Source organism: Vidua chalybeata, chromosome 4 (assembly GCF_026979565.1).
Source record: "Vidua chalybeata isolate OUT-0048 chromosome 4, bVidCha1 merged haplotype, whole genome shotgun sequence".
In the NCBI taxonomy this organism is placed as follows: domain Eukaryota; kingdom Metazoa; phylum Chordata; class Aves; order Passeriformes; family Viduidae; genus Vidua; species Vidua chalybeata.
This window is the reverse complement of record NC_071533.1, coordinates 9,422,010-9,448,267: the sequence shown is the minus strand read 5'-3', so window position 1 is coordinate 9,448,267 and position 26,258 is coordinate 9,422,010. Positions and strand designations below refer to the sequence as shown.

Sequence of the window (26,258 nt, the reverse complement as noted above, 5' to 3'; positions counted from 1 at the left end):
ATATTTCCTAAGTTCAACAACACCACCAAAACCTACACTGCCAAAGAAATAAAATTACTTAGTAAAACAAGGGCTTTAAATTAACATCTCTCTCAAGTTGCCCACTTGATGACAGACTGGCTTGAGGTCAGTAAGGAATTTGAGTCTAATCCCTCCCCTTAAAGTAAAATAATAGTTCTCTCTCTTCCAACACAAGCCTAATCTTCACAACTTGAAGCATTCAGGCCAATCATCTACTCATAGTGAGGATGGAGCTCAATTTTGTTAAAGTGGGATTCTCTTTGGCCAGCATCTGACACAACCTGGCTCTGACTTTGACAAGGCTCTGAAGGTGTTGCTGTGATGTGAAAACAATTCTGTGTTATATTCTCATCTAGAGAGTGCCAAAATACTTGATGAACTATAGCACTGATCCCAGACTCTGCTCAGCCTAGGAAGGGAAGAGGGAAGTGCTCTTCAGGCATGAGCTGCTTTCAGGGTCTTGATTGAAAAAACTCAGACTGTTTCTTGAGAGTACATAGTGGGTGCTCAAGAATACAGATGAGATCAAAGACTATGTACAAGAAATTAGTCTGGAAGTTCAACATGCATGATTTGTAGTCCTCTAAATTTCCTGCTCTAGACAACATGGCTCCTGTCAATTTTCAGGTGAAAAATTCTCTCAGAGACCGGGCTGTTCCTTCATTCACCTATTATTTAACAATAAGAACTCAGTTTGAGACTGATCCTTATAGTGTAAGAAAATCAAAAAGATCAAACCTGCAGGTGATGTGGCTGCACAAGTTTGTTTTGGTGAAGTTCTGCTTCAAGGATTATTTAGGTATTTTATTGGAAACAACAATTGCCATTGACCCAGCCCGTACATGCAAAGCATAATTTTCAAAAAAAGGAAAAAAAATTGTTGTCACACTTTAATGTTGTTCCACATATTCTTGATAATAAAATTATTTCAGGCTATTTATAAAAATTGTACATTAACACTGCAACCACAGCTCCTTCTAAAATAAACATTAACTTCGTGTTTCTTCAGGTCCTACTAATAGCTGCATGAGAGAAGCACTTGAAAAAAGAGGAATAAAGAAATAAGTTCAGGCTTTAAAATGAGACATCAAAAGGGGGTTTAGTAAGAGACAGAAACAGCTACTTTTACATCTTATGATAATTGGGGTTACAATAATGTCCTTACACAAAAGAAGGAACAGTGGCATTTCCAAAGTGAGAATTCAACACTACTTACAAAACTCAGTTCAAAAAGTAATGACATTCACTTTGAGATTTTTTTAAAGTCTTTCTGTTCTCCCTTCTGTACTATAAAGGGTGCTTGCTCCCTGCTTTGCTCATTCTCACTGTCTCTGTTTCTGCTCTCCCTCTCTAGAGGGGGAAAAACACCCCAGTGTCTAAGACCCAGAGTATTTATCCTACTTATAGACCTAAGTGTGGAATTTATTGTGCCTGGGCAGGCAGCTGCACCTCCACAGATTCCCACAGCCTCCAAAGCCCTTCCCGCCTCTACAAACAGCTGCTTGGAGCACAAAGGGGACTGGGCAAGGGCATAAGCATCCCCCTTTCCCTGCCTCTCTTCTGCATTCCCAACGACACATGCCATGTTCTAAAAGGCCCTCCTGGTGCCGTATACCACAGAAAGAAATGCAATCCCTATCTGGGAAACTTAATGTCTAATAGCAGATGCTTCCACTTTCCCAGGATATATTCTCAGGATATGTCAGAATATATTCTAGGGCCCACCTCCACAGAATGTTTTGGGTTGGAAGGGACCTTAAAGATCATCTTATTCCAATCTTGTTGCCATAGGTGGGGACACCTTCCACTAGACCAGGCTGCTCAAAGTCTCATCCCCATTCTCTGCTAGAACATTCCTGCCATGCCTCTGCTGTAAACCTGGCACATTCCCTTCGTACATTCACTGGGGGTTTGCAGCCTGCTGGTTCACATGGGGATGGAGCTGATCATTCACCTCAGTTACTTCCAAAAATGTTGCACATCTGGAAATGCACAGCTGTGACTGATTCTCAGGCAAATATTTACTTTGACAGGTGCAGGGCAGAAGACCTCATTGTGCTCACCTCCTTTGCTGTATGTAATTTGCATCCATCCTAACCATTGACAAACATTACAAATTGCACATCTGGAGCTGTTAGAAGCTCTAAGTGGTTCAAGGCTGTACTTTCCTCTTCAAAATCAGCAACATCATACCAACACAGAAGTACAATACAGTAGAACCACAGAATGGTCTGGGCTGGGAGGGACCTTAAAGTTGTAGCTCCAAACCCCCTGCCCATGGGCAGGGACACCTTCCACTAGACCTGGTTGCTTAGTGCAACCTTTAACATAAGGCTCACAGCAAGAATGAAAGACAATATTTTAAGTTACCAAAAAAACCAAAAAAAATCAAAAAAACCCAAAAAAAAGAAAAAAAAAAAAAAAAAAAAAAAAAAAAAAAACAGTTGAGTCTTAATAAATGCCTACACTACAACAGCAGGACAATTAGTGGCTCATCTAACATTTGTATTGGATTTAGTGGCAGCTGAGACAGTTGCCACTGAGATTAATCCACACTACTCCCTTGCCCTGTAGCTTTGGGAACAATGGTGGAACAGGCCTTGGTTCAGGACATCTTTCCAACAGAGACATTTACAGGTGGCGACCAGATAAAAAATATATTCCAAATGTTTCACTTAATTCCTTATTTCAGTTCAAGGGAGTCCAGAATCCCCATTTACCGGTGGTGCAGAGGTCTCTGTCAGCACAGATAGTAATAATCCATTTGCCTCACCATCACCTGCCACTTATTTAGCAGTTTTTAAAATCCCATTCTTTTCTATTCTATATTATACCTTAGCATGGAGATTGTAAAAACTGGGCATCTACTCATCCTCTCAAAGTGCAGCCTCGAGAGGAAGAGTGATGAAGGTAAACTTTAAGAGCCTTGTGATAACTTTGCACATGTAATATTGAGCTGGGTTTTTTCCAGTGCCATCCTGGAATACACTAGACCAGCCACGTTTTGTGGTTTGCCCTCCAGTCCTACATCCTCACTAGCAGCACACATAACTTCAGCAGTTCTCCAAGGATAACCTGGAGAACAGAGAAGTTCTCCCGAGATGGGAAGAGACAGTCTTCTTCCCTCATATCCTAGCTGCAATGGAAAAAACCATCAGAATTGAACCAGCACCACTTTTCTTAGCTGAGATATATCATGCTTCAAGGGGTTTAGCTCTTAAAAAATAGAGGAACTATGCTTTTCTATCCTATGCAGCAGAGAGCAAAATGTTCAAAAAATAGGCACTCCTCTGACTCAAATAATAAAAAACTCAGCATATATAAAAATAGCTATAATGAAAATTACCAAAAATTCCAGTTAAAAGAACTGCGAGAACAGAACTGTTTGAAAAGTCACAAAGGGTGTAGACATCTGCACATTTAAAAAGATCACACAGTACTGATGATAACCACATAATAATTTACAAATTATATTGCTTCTAGCTGAATTTAATCACACCACCAAGACTCTGGCTCCTAACCTATCTCCCCAGAATTTCCTGAAGTAGTAGGTGTCCTGGACCAGAATCCCTTCACACCTACATTTAGTTTCCCATTTAAAATCAGTCTGTCACACAACAATTTTTCAAAAGTAAAAAAGCCACTAGGCTGTCTTTTGGTTTTAGTGTCTGCCTCTCATGATTTTATAAAGAGCACAGATCCTTGCTAGTTAAACCCCAGATCCTCCAGCTTGAGTTGATGTGTGTCCCAGGTCTGGGAATCTTTAGCCAGCTGCTCTCCACTGATTGACACAAATGACTTAAAAGCGCAGAAGCCTTCAGGTTTGAAAAGAACTCTAAGACCACTGAGTCCAACCATTAAACCAGCACTGCCAAGTCCACCCACTAAACCATGTCCCCAAGTGCCGCATCTACACGCTTTAAATACATCCAGAGTCAAGTTTAACTAAATCTCAGCTCCTAAAATGGTGTTTTATCAGAACTGAAGATTACCAGTGAAAAACCTATTTGTACAAGGGTATCTGTCATAATGATTGCTCACAAATATTAATGCAGTATTTTCTACCTGCATTTGTCTGATCTCAGATTCTGGTCACGCAAATATCATTTAACATATCCAGATCACATCCAAGAGTCTGCTAACACACAACACATCTCAAAGTCACTGAAACAATGGAAATCTGCCAGTCTTTCTATCAACCTCATGTTTTATCATCCATTTCCTGAAAATGATTTTCAAAACATCTCTGAAACAGCACCAGGTTTGGTTCAGACTTTGAAGAAACTAACAAAAATCTTCTGCATGCTCCCAGTCAATGGCTTGGGGTTTTCTTTCCCCATATGTCTCAAATTCATATTATCTGAGTGTACAGTGCTGGGGTTCCTTTTAAAACAATAAGTTTTAAAAGTAATTTGGTACCCAGACAGGTATCTTATTTTAAAAACCTAAGAAAATTATATGTAGCCATTCATTTCTTTGTCAAGTAAATAGTTTCTTTTTCTCAAAGAAAACAAATTGATCTGGCAAGGCACATTTTCTCTAACTTTTAGAAAACATTAGTAGCTTTTTATTACTGGCCCCACGTACCAAAGTACATCTACCAAAATAGATCGCACAAATCAAACTGTCCCTAACAGGATAACTTTCCATGTTTTATAGGCAGGTGATGTGGAGTATTCATCTCTGGTTGGAAACAGGCTCCAACCCATATCCCTTGTTCGGTTTAATTAGATTGGATGCTTTGTGACATGTATTCAAGATCCTGCATTTCTGAGACATCTAAAACAAGTAGAACTAAGTATTTGATTAATATTTAAACACAGTAAAACTGACAAATATTGCAGCAGATAAGTTTCTTTGGCAAGATTTCCCTGACAGGATATCAGTAACTTCCACTGAAAGGAGCCACTGATAGTTACTCGTATCCTGAGGGGGAGAACCAGAGCCCTAGAGATCTACTTAATTTTCTGCTTTCAGTGCAGATAAAAGCAGAATACATAATAAGGTCACAACAGACTAAAAATAGCAAATCTTCAAGCAGTTGCAATTCAAATAGATACTAGATCTGCTGGAAGGCAAGCAGCTTGACCAGCATACAGAACTTCTGAAGATCACTAATTTTTTATAACATTTTAAATTTCACAAGCATTTCTCAAAAGTCAAGCAAAACATTAAGTACGTACTTCTCAGGGTTTTCCACTTCTTCGGTAACAAAATTGAGGTAAAACCTAGAAAATAGTTATAAAATGTATTATAAGATTTATTCTTATATTCTTATATTTTTATTCTGTATTTCTCTCACTAAGAATCAAGAAGATGCTTTTAGTTAAGCACTGCTGTTAATTACAATAGGCTTTGCAGGCCCATGTTTGGATTAAGAAGAGAGTGATATTTAATCTTCCCTTATCCCCACACTCAGGAAAGGAATTCTCAGAAAAGACAGCAAAGCAGAAAAAGAAAAATACAGTAACTATGTAAAATCAGTGTGTAATTAAGTTATTTTTCCCCTGACATACTACATAGTTAATGGTTTATCCTAATTCCATACATACACACACACATGCACTCTTCAAGCTTTATATTCCATTTGTGCTGGCTGCCTTTTACAATTTCATCAGAGTACTCAGCAAGGGCTGCTTAACAATACAAATAACTGAAGCCTTAGAAAAACCCCTCCTAAACCAAGAACTTTCACCCCAGTTTGTTGTATAGAATCTCAAACACAGGCTGCTAGCCCTGCATGCTCTTGCACAACCTCCAGTACAGGTTGCACTCTGATCATATTCCAGCAGCATTCAAGAGAGAGCTCTGTATGGGAATTCATAGGAACTGCTCACCAGGCACAGCCCTGCATACAAAGCAACCATAAGCCTCAAGGCCACTGAACTCTCTGTTCTACATTTATTAGCGCTCGGTCTGTGCCTGGCTGGATCACAATTGTGCCTGGCTCGGAGACAGGCTCAAAGTCAGATCTTGTCTAATGAAACAGAGCAGTCAATACAGCACCTATGCTGGCCTTCTGCTCTAGTGCAGAAAGACAAATGGCACCTGAGCCAGCAGTGCTGCAGTGAATAAACCACTAGTAACTAACCTGGCAGGAAGTCTGGGAGCTTTGCCTCATCACATGTCTTGGAGCAGAACTGGGTTAGCAGAACAAGTTAACGTTTTAAAAATAGGGATTTTGTGACTGCACATGAAATTCTTTGTCACCTTATGCAAAAACATCAGTACTTGTTTTTAAACTTCCTAGTGCATAGAGCACAGAAGATGATTTAGGTTAGAAATATGGAGGAAAGTCTTTCTAGTGAGGGTAGTGGAGCACTGGAACTGGTTGCCCAGGGAAGCTGTGGATGCCCCATCCCTGGAAGTGTTCAAGGCCAGGTTGCACGGGACTTTTAGCAACCTGGTCTAACAGAAGGGGGACTGGAACAAAATGATCTTTAAGGTCCCTTTCAACCCAAACCATTCTATGATAGCCCAGCATCAGTCCTTTTATTGATGCAAAGACATGTTTCCTTGCATTCTTTTCTCCACTTGTCCTTTGTCAGCCAACATTTTACATACCCCATAGTCTACACTTGCTGTTGGCAGGATGAACCCACACACAGAAGAGATACTGTTTTTCTTTTCTTCAAAGCTGTATCATTAAAAGTTACCAGTTAAAAGTTAATAGTCTTGTAAGCTCTGTGTAAAATTCTGCCTGCATCCCAGGACACACCACCAACACTTCCAACGCTCCTTCATATTCAGCTACTTGTATTGATTTAGCCCCATGAAACTGATAGTGCAAGGATATTGCCACTCCACTTAATGGTCTACTCCTCCTCCATCTGAGGTGATGAATTTTAGCTGATGACAAAGAAAAATAGACAGCTGGGAAGAACCACTAGCCAAATTAGGTCTTTTTCCTGCTAATTTATTCAATAAGTGGCAAATAAGGACCTTGAAATAAAAGTCAGAAGGTGTAAAGGGGAAAAAAGGGTAATTTTTATTGCAAGGCTTTGAACTGTTATGCGAAAAATGGGAAAGAAGCAACAAAATAACAGTATTTGTGATGAAGCATTTTGCAGGAAAGAAACTCTGAATAGTATTAAAGAGCTTTTAAAACTGCTTTCATACAAAAACTTAGTTTAATATTTAAAAAGTGAGCAACCATCACATGCATGGATATGAGAGACAGAGTCAGTTATAGGAGAGAGGGGGAAGAAAGTAGAGATTCTCCACATAATCAATTCCATTTCTTTGAGGCTTCAAAATGCCAGGCTCTTTTCTTACATATTTATCCCAGATAAAGGCTTTGGACTCTCTTGGGTTTCTTCCCCCACTGCCATTTAGTATATAAAGTTCTGTTCATACTTCAGTGTGCACATTTATAATGCTCCTGCAACCAGGGAGTTAGAGATGGGCAGAGAACTCCAATGCTCGGCCCATTGTCCCTTCAAATTAAATAAATAAACCCCTTATCTTGCAGCCCTCGCCTTTTGTGCAAAGTAAAGAACTTGGCTGCCTGTGAGGCTATGGAGAGCAAAGGGAAGACCTGCAGACAAAGCTATCTCAAAATAAGCCCACTCTGTGCACTGTAGTCTGCTTTCTTCCCCCCAGGCTGCTGCTTTGAAAGCCCTTTGGCACTGCACAATGCAGAGCCCTCATGAGCATGAATAAATTGTAAAGGCAGATTCCAGAAGCGGCAGCACCTTTCAAACCAGCTGCTGCGTACTTTGGAGGGGAAAGAGGGAAAGAACCTGAAAGTTCTAAGCAGGATACCTGAAGGTAGATTCTCATACCTTTGCTCACAGTCAATCACACCTGACTTTTGTGGAAGCTATTTGCACTTCTTTTAAGTATGGTCCAAATCTCTTGGACCAAGAAGTGTAAAAAATCTAGAGATTTTTATTCTGTTTTGTGGTCCATACCAATCTCATTGATTCTTACTTGTCAAATATTCCTTCCACAAAGCAAGGCTAAGGGCCACACAACTTTGTAACAGAGTCATAGATTTGTTTTTAATATAATTACTGACTTCTTCAAAAAATTAAAGCTTCATTAGTCCTTTTATCCTTTTATGAAAATATTTAATGAAAAAATGAAGAATATTCCTTTCTTGTGGTGTGATTATTTTGGTGGTCAGTGTATGCTTATATATTGTACACTTTAAAAGAAAAATCTTTCCTTTGCAGAGCTGCTTGCACAATGACCACTGAGTAAATGGAACAGAGGTGACGAGTACCCTAGCTGTATGATGTAGCTTAGCAAAAGATGTAGAATGTGATATAGAATTGATTCATATAAATAAATTGCTTTGTTAAAGCACATTAGTGTTTGTTTTCAGGACAAATACGTATAAGTTTCATGCACTTACCAGCCTGAATAGGCATACATTCCTGAATAGAAAGCAAGTGGCAATCCCATAACACTGGCATCATTCCCTGAAAAGGCATTTTTAAAGTGCTGTGTTTCTCCTGCAAAATCAACCAAAAAAAAAAAATGTTGACAAATAAGCTCTTTGGTCATAACTACTTAAAAAAAAATATATAACACATCATGGAACATTTAATCACCCAGCAGTTCACTGACATCAAGTTCTGCCCTTGACCTTAAATTCTGACCCAACCCTTGTAGCCATAATCTGCCAGCAATTGTAAAAGGCTTTGTGGAATTTGTATTCATGCAATAGGAGAATTTGACCTATTAGATTCTTTCAAAGCATTCTGAGCTTGATGACACTCACTGCTCTGTCATTTCCAGCAGTGACTTACATCAACATGAAAGAGCAGAATGAGCTCAGTCGTTTTTGATGTGGAAAATTTCACTTGTTTAACATTTTAATCAGAAGGAACTTTGCTGGCATTTCATTCAGAAGCAACATTTATAAGATAAATAAACCCAAAATCCTAAACATTTGTACCATTGAAAAATGAGTTTAGCAACCCCCTACCTTGATAATCAATACTGTATTAATATTACATCAAGTAAGAATTATCTACATATCTATAAATGCAAATATGCAACATTTTTGTTATGCTCTTATTAATTTACAAAATGCTTTATTGTTTGTAAAATATCCCCACCATATCCCAGATTTCCTAAGAAGCAATGATCCTCTACAGATATGGAGCAGGGAGAAACTTAATTAATTCAGAGGTAAATTAGCAATGAGTCAAATCCTCTACCCTTTACTCTGTTTTTACTAAGCCCTCAGTCAAAATTCCCATTGAATCAGAGGCTTTTTGGTTAAGGGAGAAACTGTGGCCAGAAGAAGGTCCCAGTGGAAAATCAGGGACACTAGTTGAGCTACTTCAGGGCAACAACCCCCAAGCAAACCTGGGTTTGACCTGCTCCAAAGGTCCAGAGAAAGTAGGGCGGATGGGAACAGAGAGAAATTTTGCACATTTCATATGTCATGTGCAACAGGAAATGGCATTGCAAGTGCCAGAAAGAAAGTGAAAAACAAGAGAACAAAAATAGTGAATCAGCAGAATGCTACACAGGAAAACTTTTATTTCAGAGTCTATATTAACCACAGAGAGCCACCTGTCCCTAAGAAACGAAGCTCACTGCACAGACTAACACTGTGCTCTTCACTTGGGTGGAAGGGTTTGCAAACATCAGAAAAGAGCATCCCCTGGGACATAGCCCAAAACTGTGATAGTTTTTGTTAGATAAAATCTGCCAGCAATACACTCAAGAGTGCTCCCTACTCTGCCCCTGTGTGCTGAATGGCTGCTTGTGCTCTGTGTACTTGTTGTAAGGAGGGCGACCTGGGGCTCGTCACCATCTCACACTTGCTGCTCAGAGAGCTGGAATGGGAAAGTCTCTACAGGTATCTGGGCATCTGTCAGTGAAAAGAGGGCATGTAGTGACAGGCCAAGGGGAAATGGCTATAAACTGACAGAGGGCATGTTTAGATTATGTGTTAGGAAAATTCTGCCCAGTGACAGTGATGAGGCACTGGAACAGATTGTCCAGAGAAGCTGCCCAGGATGCTCTGCAAGTGGTCAAGGCTCTGGATGGGCCTTTGAGAAACATGGCCTAGTGGAAGATATCTCTTCCCATGGCAGAGGGTTTGAACTAGATGATCTTTAAGGTCCCTTCCAACCCAAAGCATCATGTGATTTTGTGGTTCTGTGATTTGGGAGCCCCCTCTAGCACCACACACATGTACCACGACTAGGGACTAGCACAGTCAGAGCAGGCATCCTGCCTGGACTAAGCATGTGCTCTGGGGAGGTGCATGTGCATCTGCCTTTAAATCCCATCCTGCCCCTGTCACAAAGTTCAGGCCAAAGACAGATTACAGAGAAGTCCATTTGCTCCTTTGAAAAGCAAGTCTGATTGGAATAGTCTCATTGGCACGCTGAAGGAAATACCAGTTCGTCCCAGTGTAGTTCCACTTCTTATCAATGACATGACAGTACAGAGCCTCAGTTAAGCAAGCACAGACTAATTAAGAGATTTTGCTGCTATAAGCACTATGCGGTGGAGGCAAGTGAGGAAAGACTGCTGAGGGTAAAGATAAAAGCTCTTTAAAAGCATTTACTTTTCATTTCATACCTTTAATTAGCTGGATAACTCCAGGGACTATAATTATCAGAATAGCTACAAGCTTACAAAAGGTAAGGAACATCTGAATGCGGGCACTCCAGCTGACACTTGTGCTATTCAGGACCATCACCAGTGCTGTGAGGGGGAAAAAGAAAAGTCAGAAAGAAATAATTGTCACAAAATTCTTTGCCAGCAGAGAGGTCACACAAACAACAGATCCTGATGCATTAAAGGAAATACATCCTATTAACCTTCTCCACCTCTTGTCCTCCCACTTTTCCCATCCCCATTCAAGGTACCACACCAAAGGATTGGGCTGACCCGCTATGCCTCACCCACTGCACTGACCATCCATCTGTCCCTTCTCTGCCTGACATCCTTCTCGCCAAATTACAGCTTCATTGACCCAGAATTGTCAGCTGCTGGTAGACAGCTGGCTGACAGGACGCTGCTTTGGATGAAAGAAATCAATTGCCCAACTCTTGTCACTCCAGATTTCTTTGTCTGTGCTGCTTTGAGTAGAGATTTGTATTTTTCATAAAACAATAACAATTAATAACCATATTGAACTTTATCACCCTCGTTTAGGCGACACATAAATTTGTAACTGCTTTACCTCTGGTCCTCTTTTTCATGTTCCCCCCCCCTCTTTTTGCTGCACCACCAGAGATGCAGGAGGGCCAGAGTGTAAGTACCTAGCAAGTGCCTACCCTTGCTAGGGATCAATGAAGAAACAGAGACCTTTTACTTCTCGAAAACAAAGCTCAGGTCTGCAGCTCACTAGCATGTGGAGAGATCACTGAGAAGGGTTTTTATATCCTGCCTGGTCAGCTTATATCCTTCTGGGTCAGGGACAGCATCTTCTAGCATTTCCTACAGCACTGACTGACAGGAGGAGGGCAAGTCCTGTCATTTTAGTGCCAATTATTCTAGTTTATTTAAACAGAAAGAGTTTAGATATTAAAAACAAAATTAAAATTTCTCTAAAGAATGAAAAATGGGAGCCATTTTACTAGATAAAAAAATCTATTTCCCCTGCTGCTCCAGGTAAACATGGTCAAGCATGTTCCTCTCTTTCTTGCCATCATATGGAACTAATGAAGTAGTTCCTCATCTCAAACCTCCTGTAATTCAAGCTCTCTCAAGAGCACCAGTTTGTGTAAATCATCAGCCACATCACACATCTCAGGACACACAATAGCACAATTTGCTAGTTTGTAGGAGCTAGCATTATAAATCTGGCATGCCACAGGCTTCCTGGAAAAAAAAAACCCACTGATTTATCTCAGGTCTTTTATACAATTTCTCTTTACCAGCAAGGTTAAAAAATATTAAAAAATCTTCTCATTTCAACTGAAAGTAGTTTGAGTTTAATGGAAGAGGGAGAAAATTCCAAGTAATCTGCACCCCCATGTATTTTTAATATATTTTTAATAAAATAAAAATTCCAGGGGAGGAAAAAGGTATTTTTCTAGAATTTTTATTTGTGAGAATGACAGTTCCACTCTCAAATGAGCAATTTACAAGTCAATATATACTCACAACACCACCTAACACAATTTTTTCACCAGAAAAGGATCTTGAAGATCAAAACCTTTACTTAGTTCTATATTTCACCATATTTCAGAGCTGAAGTGTTCTGAAGTCACAAAGAAATTGCTTGGACTTCTGCAAATTTTCAGTTGAGACCCAAACACTTTTTTTTTGTTTTTTTTTCTTATATTTGACAAGCAATAGGAAATCCCAGGGCCCTGATTCACACTAGCTTATTTTAATTTTACTAGAAGACTCAGGATATCATACTTTTCTTCTGTAGAAAGTGAAGCCCAGGCATGGACCAGAGCACAAGAAAATGTCAAGGAGGAGTTTTTTTGTGTAAGAGAATATGCAATTTGATACCCAGCTTACTTAGAGTTCAAGTGGACTGCAACAATCAGTCTGTCAACCTTACACAGGTCAGAGTAGGTAACATGAGTGGGGAGAGCTCCTCCAGGTTTCTAATGCATTGGTTTCACCTTCCTGATACACATATGAGAGTGTTACTGGATGGTATGGCCTCAAACACTTCAGAAATGGGTCAGCTACAACTTCTCTGGACAACCTGTGCCAGTGTCTTACCACCCACATCAGAAAAATTTCTTCCACATATCTAATCTAAACCAGCCCTTTTCCAGTATGAAGCCATTTCCCCTCATCCTATTGTCACAGTTTAAGCTCAAATGGAAATTAAACCTGGCAGTTGCTTACTCAACTCCCCCCTTTCTCCCCCCACCCACCACTGGGATCAAAGTAAAACTTGTGGGTTGAGATAAGAACAGTTTAATAGTTGAAAACAAAGTAAAATACAGTAATAATGTAAATGATAATAATAATAATAATAATAATAATTACGATAACAAAAAGGAAAAAAGCAAGTGCTGCACAGTACAATTGTTCACCACCCACTGAACAGAGCCAGACCCCCCATTCCCAAACCCAGATCAAATGCCCTTTCATTTAAATCCTCTCAGTGTATATACCAAGCATGATGCCCTATGGTGTGGAATATCCCTTTGGTCAGTTTGGGTCACCTGTCCTGGCTATGCTTCCTCCCAATTTCTTTTGTGAACCTCCTCACTGTCAGAGCATGGAGGCAGGGAAAAAAATGTCCTTGACTAGGGGTAAACTGGACTTAGCAAAAAACCAAACCATCAGTGTGTTACCAACACCATTCTCATTCCAAATCCAAAACACAGCCCTGTAATAGCTACTGAGAAGAAATTAACTCTAACCTGGCTGAAACCAAGACACCTGTCATTACTTGCCCTTGTAAAAAGCCCATTGATACAAATGTCCTTTGATAGTACTTCATAAGAGTAAGTGCAGAGTTGGAGGACTGCAATAGTAGTAATTCAGGTTGCAGAGCTGAGACCTAAGCGCTTACAAGTGCTTAGAAAATTTGAGAGTTTATATTTCTATAAATACCAGTTACCAGTTTTATATTTTTAAATCTTATTTTATCGTACTTATTAGGCTATAAGATTTTACAGTCTTCTTTATAATACAGTATAGTATTACATAATATAAATGCATTATTGCTTATTATATACTACTAATAACAGTAATGGTATTTTATAATAAAATATTCAGTGTTAATGGTTCTATGTGCATGATACTTTTCTAGAAATGTGAGCCTTAAATAAGTACCATGTACCAGCACTATAGTACTGGCTGCGTTAGCAACTGGGTAATGAAAGGCAATGGGGAAGTGGAGTCATGAAGAAAGCTGCTAAAAGCACGAAAAGATTGTGACAGCTGTGCCAGGGTTCAGGAAGGACATTATATTCTGGGACTATGGCCATTAGTCAACACCTCTCTTCAGAATAGGGCCTATTGGAGATATTTAGAGAAACTGATTGCAGACTTTGATAAGGGATTACAGCAAATATCAGAAGGAGAAGCAGTTTCTCAGAAAGGGGGAAGTGAAAGAAGGACTCAGGTCTAACTTTTCTAACTAAAAGTCAGGCAATAAGTGTGGCTGCATTCTCAAGGAAGAGACAGTTAGCTCCAGAGGATGAATAACAATACCTCTGTGAGATGCCTACCCCAGATGAGATAGTTTACCTTCGGGAAGTTCCTCTTTCCTCTTTCTCCACTGTATGGGGAGAACAGAAGATTACCTAAACTAAATACGTTGCTAAAAACAAGATGAATCCTAACCAAGAGTAGTGTGGAGGGAGAACAAAATGGGGTTCATGAACAATCAAACACAATGGAACCACCAAGCATGTTTTTCACAATCTCTCTCCTTCCCACAGACACAGCTATAGATGGATAACAAAATCTAATGGGAGAAGCAGCAGTGAGCATTACATCCTGGCCTACTTTTCAGAATCTATGTACTATTGCCTCAGCAGGAGACCAAGAAAACTGCTCTCCCACAACTTGTCAGACTTTTAGGGTCAAGGCATTCAAAAAACACCAAAAAATACAGACCCTAATGAGCCAATTAAAAGTCACAGGAAGCACAAAAGCACCTATCAGAGCATATTTGCAAAAGCATATCAGAGCATATCCCTGCAAGCCAAGAGATATTTTAATGTAAACTGCTTGTCTGAAGACTGTCAGCAGTAGAGAATGGCATCTGCAACATCTGCCATGATGAGAGGAAAAAAGGCATCTAATTAGAGACTCACCAAGACACCAATAAAACTTGGGGCTGGAGCATTTGCCAGCAAGCACTGATAGACCTGTACAGCTAACCTCAGTTTTCGAGCATAACTTTAGCTCTAACAGTCAAAGTTTGGGGTATTTGAGTTTGCTGGCAGACTTCTCAAAAAAAAAAAAAAAATAAAAGAGGGGAAATTATATATTATTGCAGTGTAAAATGCCTAAAATACACATATGAATTAGTGCAAGAACTCATGTGAGTTGGTAAGTGGTTTTCAGTCTCACAGTTTTTAATAAGCAGCTGAAACCTGCTTATCTGCTTTCTGATATGGAGGCCATGTGAAAAGTTTGGAAAAGGTTCAGCTCCTATTCAGGCTACATATTGATAGAAGAGTTTGATACCTTTGCACAGTGCAATTTATCCCTTCCTGTCACCATTATATTTAAGTTTACTATTAGGAAAAAAATTAATAGATACAAAAAAAGCAATATATGAATAAAGGGCCTTTTTTTGCAATGATAGGCATGGTGATAGGATGCTTCTTCATGTTGAGAAACAATACATATGGAGGAGTCTATCAACTCTCACTTCAAGAGAAAAATGAGTTTTAAACTCTTTCTCCTATGGAACTAAGCAGGGAGTTACAAGGTCTAGTCTCCTGCTTGCATTTTCTTCAGCTCTCCTTCCCTGTGCTGAAGCACATCCAGCTTCTCTCTCCTCTACCTGGCCATTTATTTTCATAAAGTTGTAGCAATTAGATATCCCGTCTCTGGAATTGTTCAAGGCCAGGTTAGATGGGGCTTTGATCAATCTGGTCTAGTGGAAAATGTCCCACAACAGGGTGATCTTTAACATCCTTTCCAATGCAAACCATTCTATGACTCTATGAGTCTATGAAATGTATAGTGGAATAAAAATCTTTGAGATATCTGCTCCTCTTTCACATACAATTAAATTAAATGAGTTGAGAAAAAGTTTATGGCAGACTGACAAATTGAGATCTGCAGATCTAGGTTTTTCTCCTTGTGAAGATTTGCATAAGAAACACAAAGTGAATTTAAGTGATTTCTAAGTTTGAAAAGAACAGGAAGGTTTTGCTTCAGAGGTTCAGAAAGCTGTGGCTTCTGAAAAGAGACTCCACACAAGCATCCTTCTCTCTACAGAGACATTGAAATGTTTGGACATTTTGGTTGGCTGGTTGTGGTAAAAAGAGAAAAACCATAATAAAGGCAACTAAAACTGAAAGCAGCATATTGTAGAACAGAAAATTTGTTTTTTCAGATTGTTCAAGATTGCTCTGAACAGGTGGTTTTGAGGGGAATTTTGTGCCCAACATGTCTTTTTCCTATAAATAATAAAGCAAGAACAAGGGATTTTTTAAATGTCACTGTGTCCAGTAGCTGCATTTTAACTCTCATCTGATCTACATCTCCTCTGCACTATCATTCCTTTTTCACTGAAAAGGCACAGAGGGGAAATGGTGGGGAGCAGAATGGCTGCAGCCCCTCTACAAGAAATATTTTTTGACAGCTGGTAGAGAAGCAATAGTATTTGCCACTCCCCAGCATGATCCTGGTTGCATCCATCTCAGTCAACCGTTTAATAATAGGCTTAAGATGCATCAATAGAGATACAGGCAGGGAGGAAAAAAAAAAAAAAAAAAGGAAAGAGAAAAACTATATTGTGACAAGTATAGAAAAAACTGGGCTACAATACTAGTGAGGGTTTAAAAAACTCCCATGCTGGAGATTTTAAGACCAGTTTATACAAACATCTGTAAGAAATTGTTTCAATAACACTAATTGTGTTTGGGATCAGGGGATCACCTGAAGATTTTTCAAAATTTCTCCCTCTCCTTTCTAGTACAACGAGAAATGACAAGGTAAAACTCTCAGCCAAGGACAGAGTTCAGTGGTGCATCCCACTGCCTCTCCCTGTGCAATAAAGACATATGCACAACCCGTGCTCTCTCATCAGGCAAGGAAGGAAAAGGGACCAGGTATGGATGAGAAAAAAAGGCATGTCATTTCACTTTCTGATTAACTTAAAACTTGAAGTGGAAACAAATACTACTTTTTGCACCATTATATTGGATTACAAGATCTTCAGGGCTCCAAAGTGTCTGTTCAGCTCATCAACTTAATCTTACCTATCACTCTGCCTACATGCCCAATACCAAACATTCATAACAATTACCACCACAGCAGCTGGTTCTTACTAGACAAGGATAACATTCAGACACACTGGGATCCCTGAGCTTAAGTGCAGCAGAAGTTCTAAGAACTACTACAAATGAAACTCCACTGCAGAGCATACTGCAAAGAATAAAGCCTCAATCTGACAGATCACTGTTTTTTTCAGCATCATCCCATTCACCACTACAAGTTTTCTACAAGAATCTCTACTTTCAGTGAAATGCCAGTTCATCCTGTGCTGTACAGACCCACTCTGTACAGGAGTATCTGACCTCCCCTCTCCCTTTAGGCTGTGATTATTTCAGCCTAACTCCATGTCCAGGTGCCAATATCCAAACCTGACCACTGATTGGTTTGACCCAACTTCCTGGAAAAAATTCACTTCCATGTCAAACCACGACACTCCACCTCTCCTGCGATGCTATTTATTTGTTCAATTACTTTGCCAAGCCCTGGCTTATCACACAGATTTTCACTTAAATTAAAAGTAATAAAAACATATTCAAATTGTTCACCTATTGTGCCTGAATCACATGCAATTAACAAAATGCTTTGATGGAGTCCTCACTTAATATGCCTTTTGTCTCAGTGACCTTAATGTTACTGAACATCTGTTTCACTCTTATCTTGCACTGAAATGTTTTAGACAGACGTAGCTGAAAAAAGTCATTGACCTCAAAATTCAAACCCCTAATTCAATTATTCCTATGAAACCTATAGTTTGTGCATAATTAAGTTAGAAAGGAATGCAGTCACATATTGATTTTTTTAACACTCCCAGCAGAAAGGAAATCTTACCAAGAGAGCTCCCACAAAAAGCCACAGTAACCTGGAGACTGGAAATTTCAATGTCAATTGAACTTCTTGCCCCGAAGAAAGAAAAAGTCATCTGAACCTATTATTGTGCAAAACTGAAGGGGTCTCCTGTGGGCCTTTGATCATTTTGCATGTCTTAATTCCTTTTTCCAGTCTTTTTGTTTCTGATATGTGCACTGAGCAAATGGAAAGGAACAATCTGTTACTAATTACTCAGGTCTACTCCACACTCCCTCCCAGCACAGCTGAATTCCAATGTGTGCCCACAAGGAGCATTCTCACCTGTGACCAGGCAGACCTGGAAACAAGCCTCTAAGGTTACAAGCTCCCATTCCCATCATCTTTTGTGCCTTCCCATTGCATGCATCCTCCACACCAGCCCAGGTACACTGTAAAGCCTCTGCTCTCAGGGAAGTGTCCCTCTTTCCACTGCAAATATTGTCTTTTTGTAACCCTAAATGATCCCTTTTACACTAACTACAAAGTTAGCAAGTGTAGGACAACAAGCCAGCAACAACCAGGCACCAGGCTGTATGTTCTGTTCCTAAAATTCAGTTCCTACTTTCTGAACCACAAGTGCCTCAATAAGGATTTTTGCCAGGATGGAAAGAGTGGGACTGGGGAAGATGACCTCATGTTGCCTGTCTGCACACAAGAGAACTACATTTCTTCATGACATCATACTTGGCATTCAACTGCCTCCTAAAAAGGTAGAGCAGAGCACTTAAAGAAGGTAATCATTCTTCCATATCTCTGGCACTGCCTCACCATCTCTTAGGGACTGAAATTGCTTCTACAAAAATAATGAAAATTTAGCCATAAATTCAAGTGGCAACAGAATCAGCCTTGACAATAGATTTTCCCTGCCATTGATAAGGTCTGCTGTTCTTTTTGCTCCTGCATTTGCTCACAAACACACATACCCAGGCAAAATGTCACACAGGTGCTCCTGACATTGGATGCACAGTAATTAATGATTTACACCAAGCAACAACCTGCTCAGTGTGCTATTTTTTTTTTCAATTTATATAATCTTTACCCTCCCCTGAAACCTAAAATTGGACACTTACTGATGCCGACAGCTGTAATAAGTTTAATCGCAAGTTCTGGGATTTCACACTGCATAAAGAAAGGCTCCAAGATGTAGCGTCCAAACGCCAATGATATCACTGCTGTGGCAGCAGGGCTAGAGTGAAAGAAAAAACAAAGTCACAAAATTAATCTGTAATAGTACATAGTTATTATTCTTACTGGATCATGCTGTAACTTCACTATCAGAGAACTGTGAACCTTAATTTTGGTGCTTTCTTGTAGCTTTCCTGACAAGTACCACAGTTTCTGAATGTAGGACTACTCAGTGATTCTGATCTTGACAGCAACACTTCTTACCAGGGTGGCTCTTACAACTTCCGTGTTGCAAAGCAGTCATAATCAAAAAGGAGAAGTATCAATAGAAATCTTCATTCACTGACTTGGAGTGAACATAGCCAGAATCAGATTACATGGGCAACACCCTGCACAAAAGTCAGTGAATTTCAGTGGCCAGATATATCTCACCCCACAGAGACACAAGCAAATGCATTTCATTCAAGCTGAGAATTCTGGTTTACTAAAATAAGCATCAAAAATCTACCCAGACCTTTTATTAAATTCTGAGACAGTCCAAATGGGATTTTCTAAAATACCAACAGATTTTTTTTCCTTTTATTGACTAACAATTTCCTAGCACTGCAGGTAAGAGCAAAATCCCTGTAAGTATACCATAGAACACCCTAAAACAAAGGAATATGAAGAAAGACATAATGTTTCTTTATTTGGTCAGTTAGTGCTTTTCATAGCAAGAGTTAAGTTCTCCAACACCCCACAAAGTCGTTGCAATTAAAAATTTGAAATGCTCACCATATTCATACAGCCTTTCTCTTTGAGAGAAGCTAATTGTTTGACAGAAGCCTTAGCACTGACACACATTAGTAGCAAATTAGCCTGTGTCTGCATGTTACTGTTCATGTTCCATTTGGGAGGACATTTTCACTCTTTTTAGGACAGCTGGTGGCATCTGTGGTTTATCACATACACACTGTAGGACAAAAGGGCACATGATTCTCAAAGGATTTCTTAGCTGAGCAAGAGTCCATGCAAATTTCTTGTGAAAAAATCTGCAACACCTCACTTCACAGAATTTTGACAAAAATTCTGTGGAACAGAGTAAAAATTCTGCAGAGAACGTTGCTGTTCTCCATCAAACAGTAAAAGAATTTTCCACAAGGGAGTTGCACCCTGAAAACAAAACCCACTTTCTTTGTGTTATGACTCAACCCAGAAGTCACACACTCTGTTGGACCAAGCTGCAGAGCAGCACAGAACAGAACAATCTTCCTCAGTAAGTTTCTGCGTGGACAAGGAAGGGCTGCTGCATGTGCATTGCCCATGCATGGGGATAGTCCTCTCATTGGCCAGCAAATGGCTTTGCAAATGTCTGGATTTTGACAGACATTTACTGACTTTACCTCAGTGCAATATTTCTAATTCATATCAGAAGATCACCAGGCCTCTGGTTTTTAAGTACTGCAGGTAGCCTGCCATAAGTGGTTTTGGAGTACCCTAGATCAGATGAAAGATCAGATTTTTGGAACTGTCCCAGACTTTTTCCTCGCTCCCAGCTCTTTTCCCTAGAACTTGGATTTTGCCCTCCCATTTCAAGGAAAAGCCTTTAAAGATGCAGTCACTGCTATCTATGCCACTATGTTTCTAGAAACATAGCTCCTAAATTACACCTCTAATAAATAGCTCTGACATTCCCACGTCTCAGGGGAGATGTTGCTGGCAGTGCGGTCAATCAGTGGAGGGAGAAGTTCAAAGAATGGAGCAGCATTTAAAAAATACACAGATGGGTGTTTAGGGACACAGCTTAATGGTGGACTCAGCAGTGCTGAGGAGCAGGTAGAAAGTGCATGACCAGCTTTCACTGAAGGGCAAGGATACAGGAAGACACCAGATGAGGACCAGGACAGGGTCCCACCACATACCACAGGTAAGTCAGGCACCTGGCAGCACACTCTCATCCAGCCTTTGTTTAGCAACCACCACAGTGAAGCTCTACAGACAATGCATTCACACTGCTGTCTTCACTTGTTTGAAAAGTAGTTGCTGGGGGTTTTTTAAAGGTATATAAAAACATATAAAATACACACAACCTGGCTTGGGGACAGGAAAAGATTCACACTGAGTGCACTGAGTGAGAAGCAGTGCAGTGTAAGGCAGAACTAATCGGTATGTGGGCAGAGTAGTTAACTGTGTCCTCCACTGTCAAGTAGCAGCTTTAAAGAGACATATGAGAGCAGGAAATGTCTATTTTGATTGTGACTCCTCCGCCAGCCTATGAGTGTGATAATTCTGCAATTTTTCAGACAAAAAACCAGTCTAGCTGAGACGTGTGTGTGCAACTTCATCAGCTGAAAACAAAAATAAACATATAAGAGGTCTCAAGTTCTTTGATGGTAGCAGTCAATTAGTTTCCTGATGAAGGAGTCAGATATAAAACTCTACACAGAGTTTCAGCAGTGCTGCTCTGGTCATCACAAGTTACAACATGTATGGCTTCCTCGCTGCCTCTCAGATTGGGTGATTAAAGAATCCACTGATGTTCTCTCCCATGCAACACAATTATTTTCTGGGTGTGGGGCAGATCACGATGACTAAGAGCATTTATACAACGCTCATGGGACACTGTTGTACGTAAAAAAAGTAATTATTTTGTGAGGAAAGGAATTTATGATGCTTGGTTTCCTGTGGGTGTTTGTGACTAGGTTAATAAATTGCCTCTGCCGAAAAAGGTGCAGATTAAGAGGGAGATTGTTCATACTGTTCCCTTTTGTTGATTCTCTGATGTGAAATGATATAGCTGTTCACAGAGACCTGTGAAAACATAGGTCTCATTCCACTGCCTGATTTTCCTTCTTGGCAAAAGGTTCATACAGTTGAGACATCTGCCCTTTCATCACATTTGATGGAAATTACCCAGTTAATTCAAAGGTTACGTTTTGGGGGGGAGGTTGTTTTGGACCATCTGACATAGAAAATTATTTCCTCTGGAAACAACACAAGAATTTATAGCTTCATAATGACTCAGCACCGTCAGCACTTTTAAACTCAACAATCTATGCTAGGACTTGTCAGTGTTATGTAAACGTAGTTGTGATTTGAAACCATGCTTGTGCCTCATTTGTGACTAATCTGCTGATTGCGGAAGAGGGGAAAGAAGCGCTAACCAGCCTGAGGCAGGGGGTGGAGCATTCCCAAAGTCATTTTGCATAACTGACTTGCCCTGTTCTACGTGTATCAAGATCTCCAAACTCAGAAAAACTGTAAAAACAAAAAGAGAAGCTACACGTGGGTTTGATACGTTGATCCATTTACATTATGAAAGTTTATTTTATATGATTCAACATCTTCATATTGTAATTCTTCTGCACAATGTCAAAGGCTGCATGAGTCACAGGCTTACACACCAAGACAATATATTTGACATTTTAGGTATGTGAAGAGAGTGTTTCTTTATTTGGTCAGTTAGTGTTTTTCAAAGTAAGAGTCAAGTTCTCCAACACCCCACAAAAACAAAAAATCAGGGCCCAATCTGACATAAAAAGGATACATGGTGCCCCTAACTCTGAAAACTACTGCACAATAGTTTCACCAGGAGTTATTCCTGTATCCATAGACAACAGTAATTGCTCCAGAAGGTAGTGCCAAGACTGAAAAAAGGTAAAGGTGACTTCTCTCTTTCACTGTACCATATCTAGGTATGGCTAACAACATTATTAGTGACATTAATGGACATTGTAAGCTTAGCAAAATTAAGGCAATTTATTGAATTTTTGTGGCAGATAGTATTCTTATTTCCCCCATATATGCAAACATGTCTCCTTGAACATTTCAAAGCTGATGAGCAGAACAGCATTTTTAAACTCTCTGAATCAATTATAGTGGAAGAACACAGTTAACCGACCAAAATATATTCGATTTTCTTTTTGCCCAACATATATCAGAGATTTTTCTTTATGACTGACAAGTGCAGAGTCATGATACACTTACCGAATGATGAGCAGTTCAACCCAGACCCTCACAAATGCAGGTAATGGGCCAAAGGCCTCCAGGATATAGGTGTAGTGACCACCAGATTTCTTAATGCACGTTCCTAGTTCAGCATAGCAGAGGGCACCTGTGAGAATTCAACAGTGCCAACATGAGAGATATCTAGAAATGCCTACCAAAACATTTATAGCCTAAACAACAGAGCTGCCATGGTATCACAACTACTTTTTATATTTTTTAATTTTTTCCAATTCATTTTCTACATTTTAATTTATTCAGCTAGACATGCAGGAAACAAAACTATTTATCCAGTTATATTTAAAGCCACTGGACAAACTATTTACAATTACTACTCTGCTACTCAATATCTTGTGAAGAGGACAATAAATTGGGGTGTCACACCAGCCACCCTACTTCCCAGGCAGCCAGACTGCATCACTAAATGAAAGATTTCTGACACATTTGCTTGTTATCAAGGGCTGATCTACTCCTTTCAGCCTTAGAGATGCCTGGCTCAAACTCTGAAGGGCTGAAAACTGTATTGCATCTCCTCAGCCATGGGCAAAAGCAAACAAATGGCCAAAATTTGGAAGCAGGATCTGCAGAATAAGAATTTTCCTCAACAGTACTCCTAACACCTTCCATACAAAACTCGGGGGATGGCTTAGTCACGGCTTTTCAACACTGGTGGATTGTTTTTGTGTACTGCAAATGCAGTGAAAGGTCAGGAGCCATCAGCGAGTTACAAAGCCGGGGATTTACAGCTCCACAGGTGGAACACATCAATAGTGTTCCACAACCAATGAACAGAGGCAGTCCTCTTGTAAGACTCTGAGAAACTAGTAATAAACAATAATAAAGTTTGTTAGCACTGCATCACACAGGGTTAAGATCAGCAACATACATGAACTCATTTCAGCTCTCTTCCCTGCACGCCTTTACATCACAGCATTTTTAGATGAAAACTACAGTTGTCAAAACCACATCACATGTACAAGCCCATCAAAGCTGTACCACGTGATGACAAATTCTCCAGCCTTGTTCATTTGTTTTGTTTGGGACTTTGCAAAAATGTGGCAACTTTTATCTGCTATTCTTTAGCTTACCTGAAGATGTGTTTAAAGGAATCCTTACAGTCACATTAAAAAAAGGTGTTTCTGCATTTTCTTTTGCCAGCCTCTTCTGTTGAGGTTCAGGATGAAATGAAATTGTGTTTTAATATAAAACGTTATAAACACAGCCTCGGCAAGATCTTATGTGACCTCTACATGTGATTTAACTATAACTGAGTCATGAAGGGAACTAAAAACCAAAATATTACAAAAAAAAAAAAAAAAAGCAAAAAAACCAAAAAAAAACAAATAAACAAAATGTAACAGGTCCATTCTGAGAACAAGATACTATCTTTGGCTGTGTCAAATTACACAGTTCTTCATATCTAGAGGTCTGGAAAGTGACCTAAAAATCTGTCTGATAAAAGAGAATGGGTTTTTTGGTGGGTTTTGGGTTTTTTGGGTTTTGTGGTTTTTTTGGGGTTTTTTGGGGTTTTTTGGGGGGTTTTTTGTTTGTTTTTGGTTTTTTGTTTTTTTGGTACAGACTTTATCTCACAGCCAGAAGATTACTACTACTAAAGTTATAGCCATAAATGCAGTGCTTAAGCAAATTCTGGGTTAAGTAACTCAAATGACCAAGGTTTTTTGACAGGATTACAAATAGGATCTGAGGTTTTTCTTGTTAGGAGAATTTTCTTGCAGGCAGATCTTCCACATTTGTACAAGAGATTATGCTGCACATTGTACCCATACATTTATCATTTGACCCAAATGGGTCCTAACTTACTCGACTGTTTGTTTAGCCTGGGTGGGTTTAGCCTGTAAAGAATATTTCTTTTAAGCTCAGAGCCAATTTACAAGGTGGCATTTGCATGTTCCGCCTATTAAGTAGACACTTAGTCCCTCTTTGTCCTCTTCACCTCCTGCCAGTAAACAAGCAGTTTCTCTTTTAAATAAAGCCAATATTCATGTTAGTTCTTCAGTTTCTTTGAGATTAACTCATTAAATAGGTCAATGAACCCTCCGTCCCACAGAGGCCAGGGTGGGGTTTTCCACTCTGAATGAGGGTTTTGTGTACAGAACAACTTAACTGGACTTCTTCAGAATTCAACACTCTTCAAGAATACAAAGAATTAACAAAAACTCCCACAATAAGCAGGCCAGTAATAAAACTCCCAGGGCAGATTTGCTTCCATCACACTGTTTTTTGTAGCCCAGTCTTTCAAAGCAACATCACAGGTGAGGAAGGTAGAGCTGGGAAGAGGGGTTATTAGTATTATTGTTTTGCTCCCCTTCATGCCAATACAGCTTACATACAGTAAGAATTATTCCTCTCAGACCTTGCTCTAGCCTCTGGGGAACTAGGTTGAGCTGTCTAAACATTTCAGTGGTGATCTAGCAGCGCGCTCATCCAGCTGCCAGGGCTTCACAAGCAAACCATGAATACATCTTACAGACAGGAGAAAAGCATACAGCACATTCTATAGGGAAAAATGCTCATTTGGTTTTCCTGTTCCTTTAGGGACTCATTAAAAAAAAAAAAAAAAAATGTGCTTCCAGCTTTCACCAGCTGGTGCTGGGAGGGGGACAGAGGTTGAAATCTTTGCATCCTCCACAAATCCATCATGAAGCACAGACCGTCTGTAGTCCCATTGGTGCTCAACCTCTGCACTCTCACTTCCTATCCAATAGTAAAATCAGAGAAATAATCACAATAATTCATCGGCTGCCCCTCTAGACCAATTAGAAACTTTTCAGGGACTTACCAAAAAGTGAGAGGATACCACACACTGTCCAGACAGTCAAGGACATGCCCACGCTGCCTGTGTTCTTCAGGATGCCTTTGGGAGAGATGAAGATGCCAGCTCCAATGATAGTGCCAATTATGATGGATATCCCCCTCAAAAGCGTCACTTTCTTCTTCAGCACAACTTTCCCCTCCCGGGCTGGCTGTCCGCTGTCCATAGAGGACAACTTGCCATTAACTCGTCCCTGCAAGTAGCTTCCATTAGAGACCGTGGGCACAGCAGCTTTCCTAAACATGCTACAGTGCCACCAGCACACTGCTGGCAAGCACAGGCAGAAAAGTTTTTAGCAGAAACTGAAGGGGTTTTTTTCCCCTCTCTGTGTAGCCAACTACTTTGTCTCTTCCTCTGTTTTCTCTTATCTTTCCAGCTGCTCCTACACACAGGTAACAAGCTCTTAAAGAGTATGTGAGCCCTTCCTGTGATCCAAGCCCAGCTCAGGAACACCTGCGTTTTCACACTGTGGTACTGCCCTATCATTGGAAACCAGCTCAGCTTCCGCATGGACTTGTATTTAAGCTCTTGTCATACCAAGTTACTCCAGCTGAATGATGATGCAAATTCTCCAGGTTTGCATCAGCCATTT

At 39.9% G+C, this 26,258-nt stretch overlaps 1 protein-coding gene across 1 annotated transcript in view; it reads right to left on the bottom strand.

Annotated features, from left to right (window-relative positions):
* SLC7A11 (solute carrier family 7 member 11) overlaps positions 1 to 25,910 on the bottom strand; it is a 57,154-nt gene extending 31,244 nt beyond the window's left edge. Inside the window, exons 1-6 of the mRNA XM_053940583.1 lie at positions 25,634 to 25,910; positions 22,816 to 22,942; positions 18,795 to 18,910; positions 10,573 to 10,698; positions 8,381 to 8,480; positions 5,205 to 5,249 (exon numbers count right to left, since the gene is read on the bottom strand). Coding sequence (XP_053796558.1) covers positions 5,205 to 5,249; positions 8,381 to 8,480; positions 10,573 to 10,698; positions 18,795 to 18,910; positions 22,816 to 22,942; positions 25,634 to 25,910 — 791 coding nt within the window. The remainder of the gene's footprint in view (positions 1 to 5,204; positions 5,250 to 8,380; positions 8,481 to 10,572; positions 10,699 to 18,794; positions 18,911 to 22,815; positions 22,943 to 25,633) is intronic.
* Positions 25,911 to 26,258: the final 348 nt, after the last annotated feature.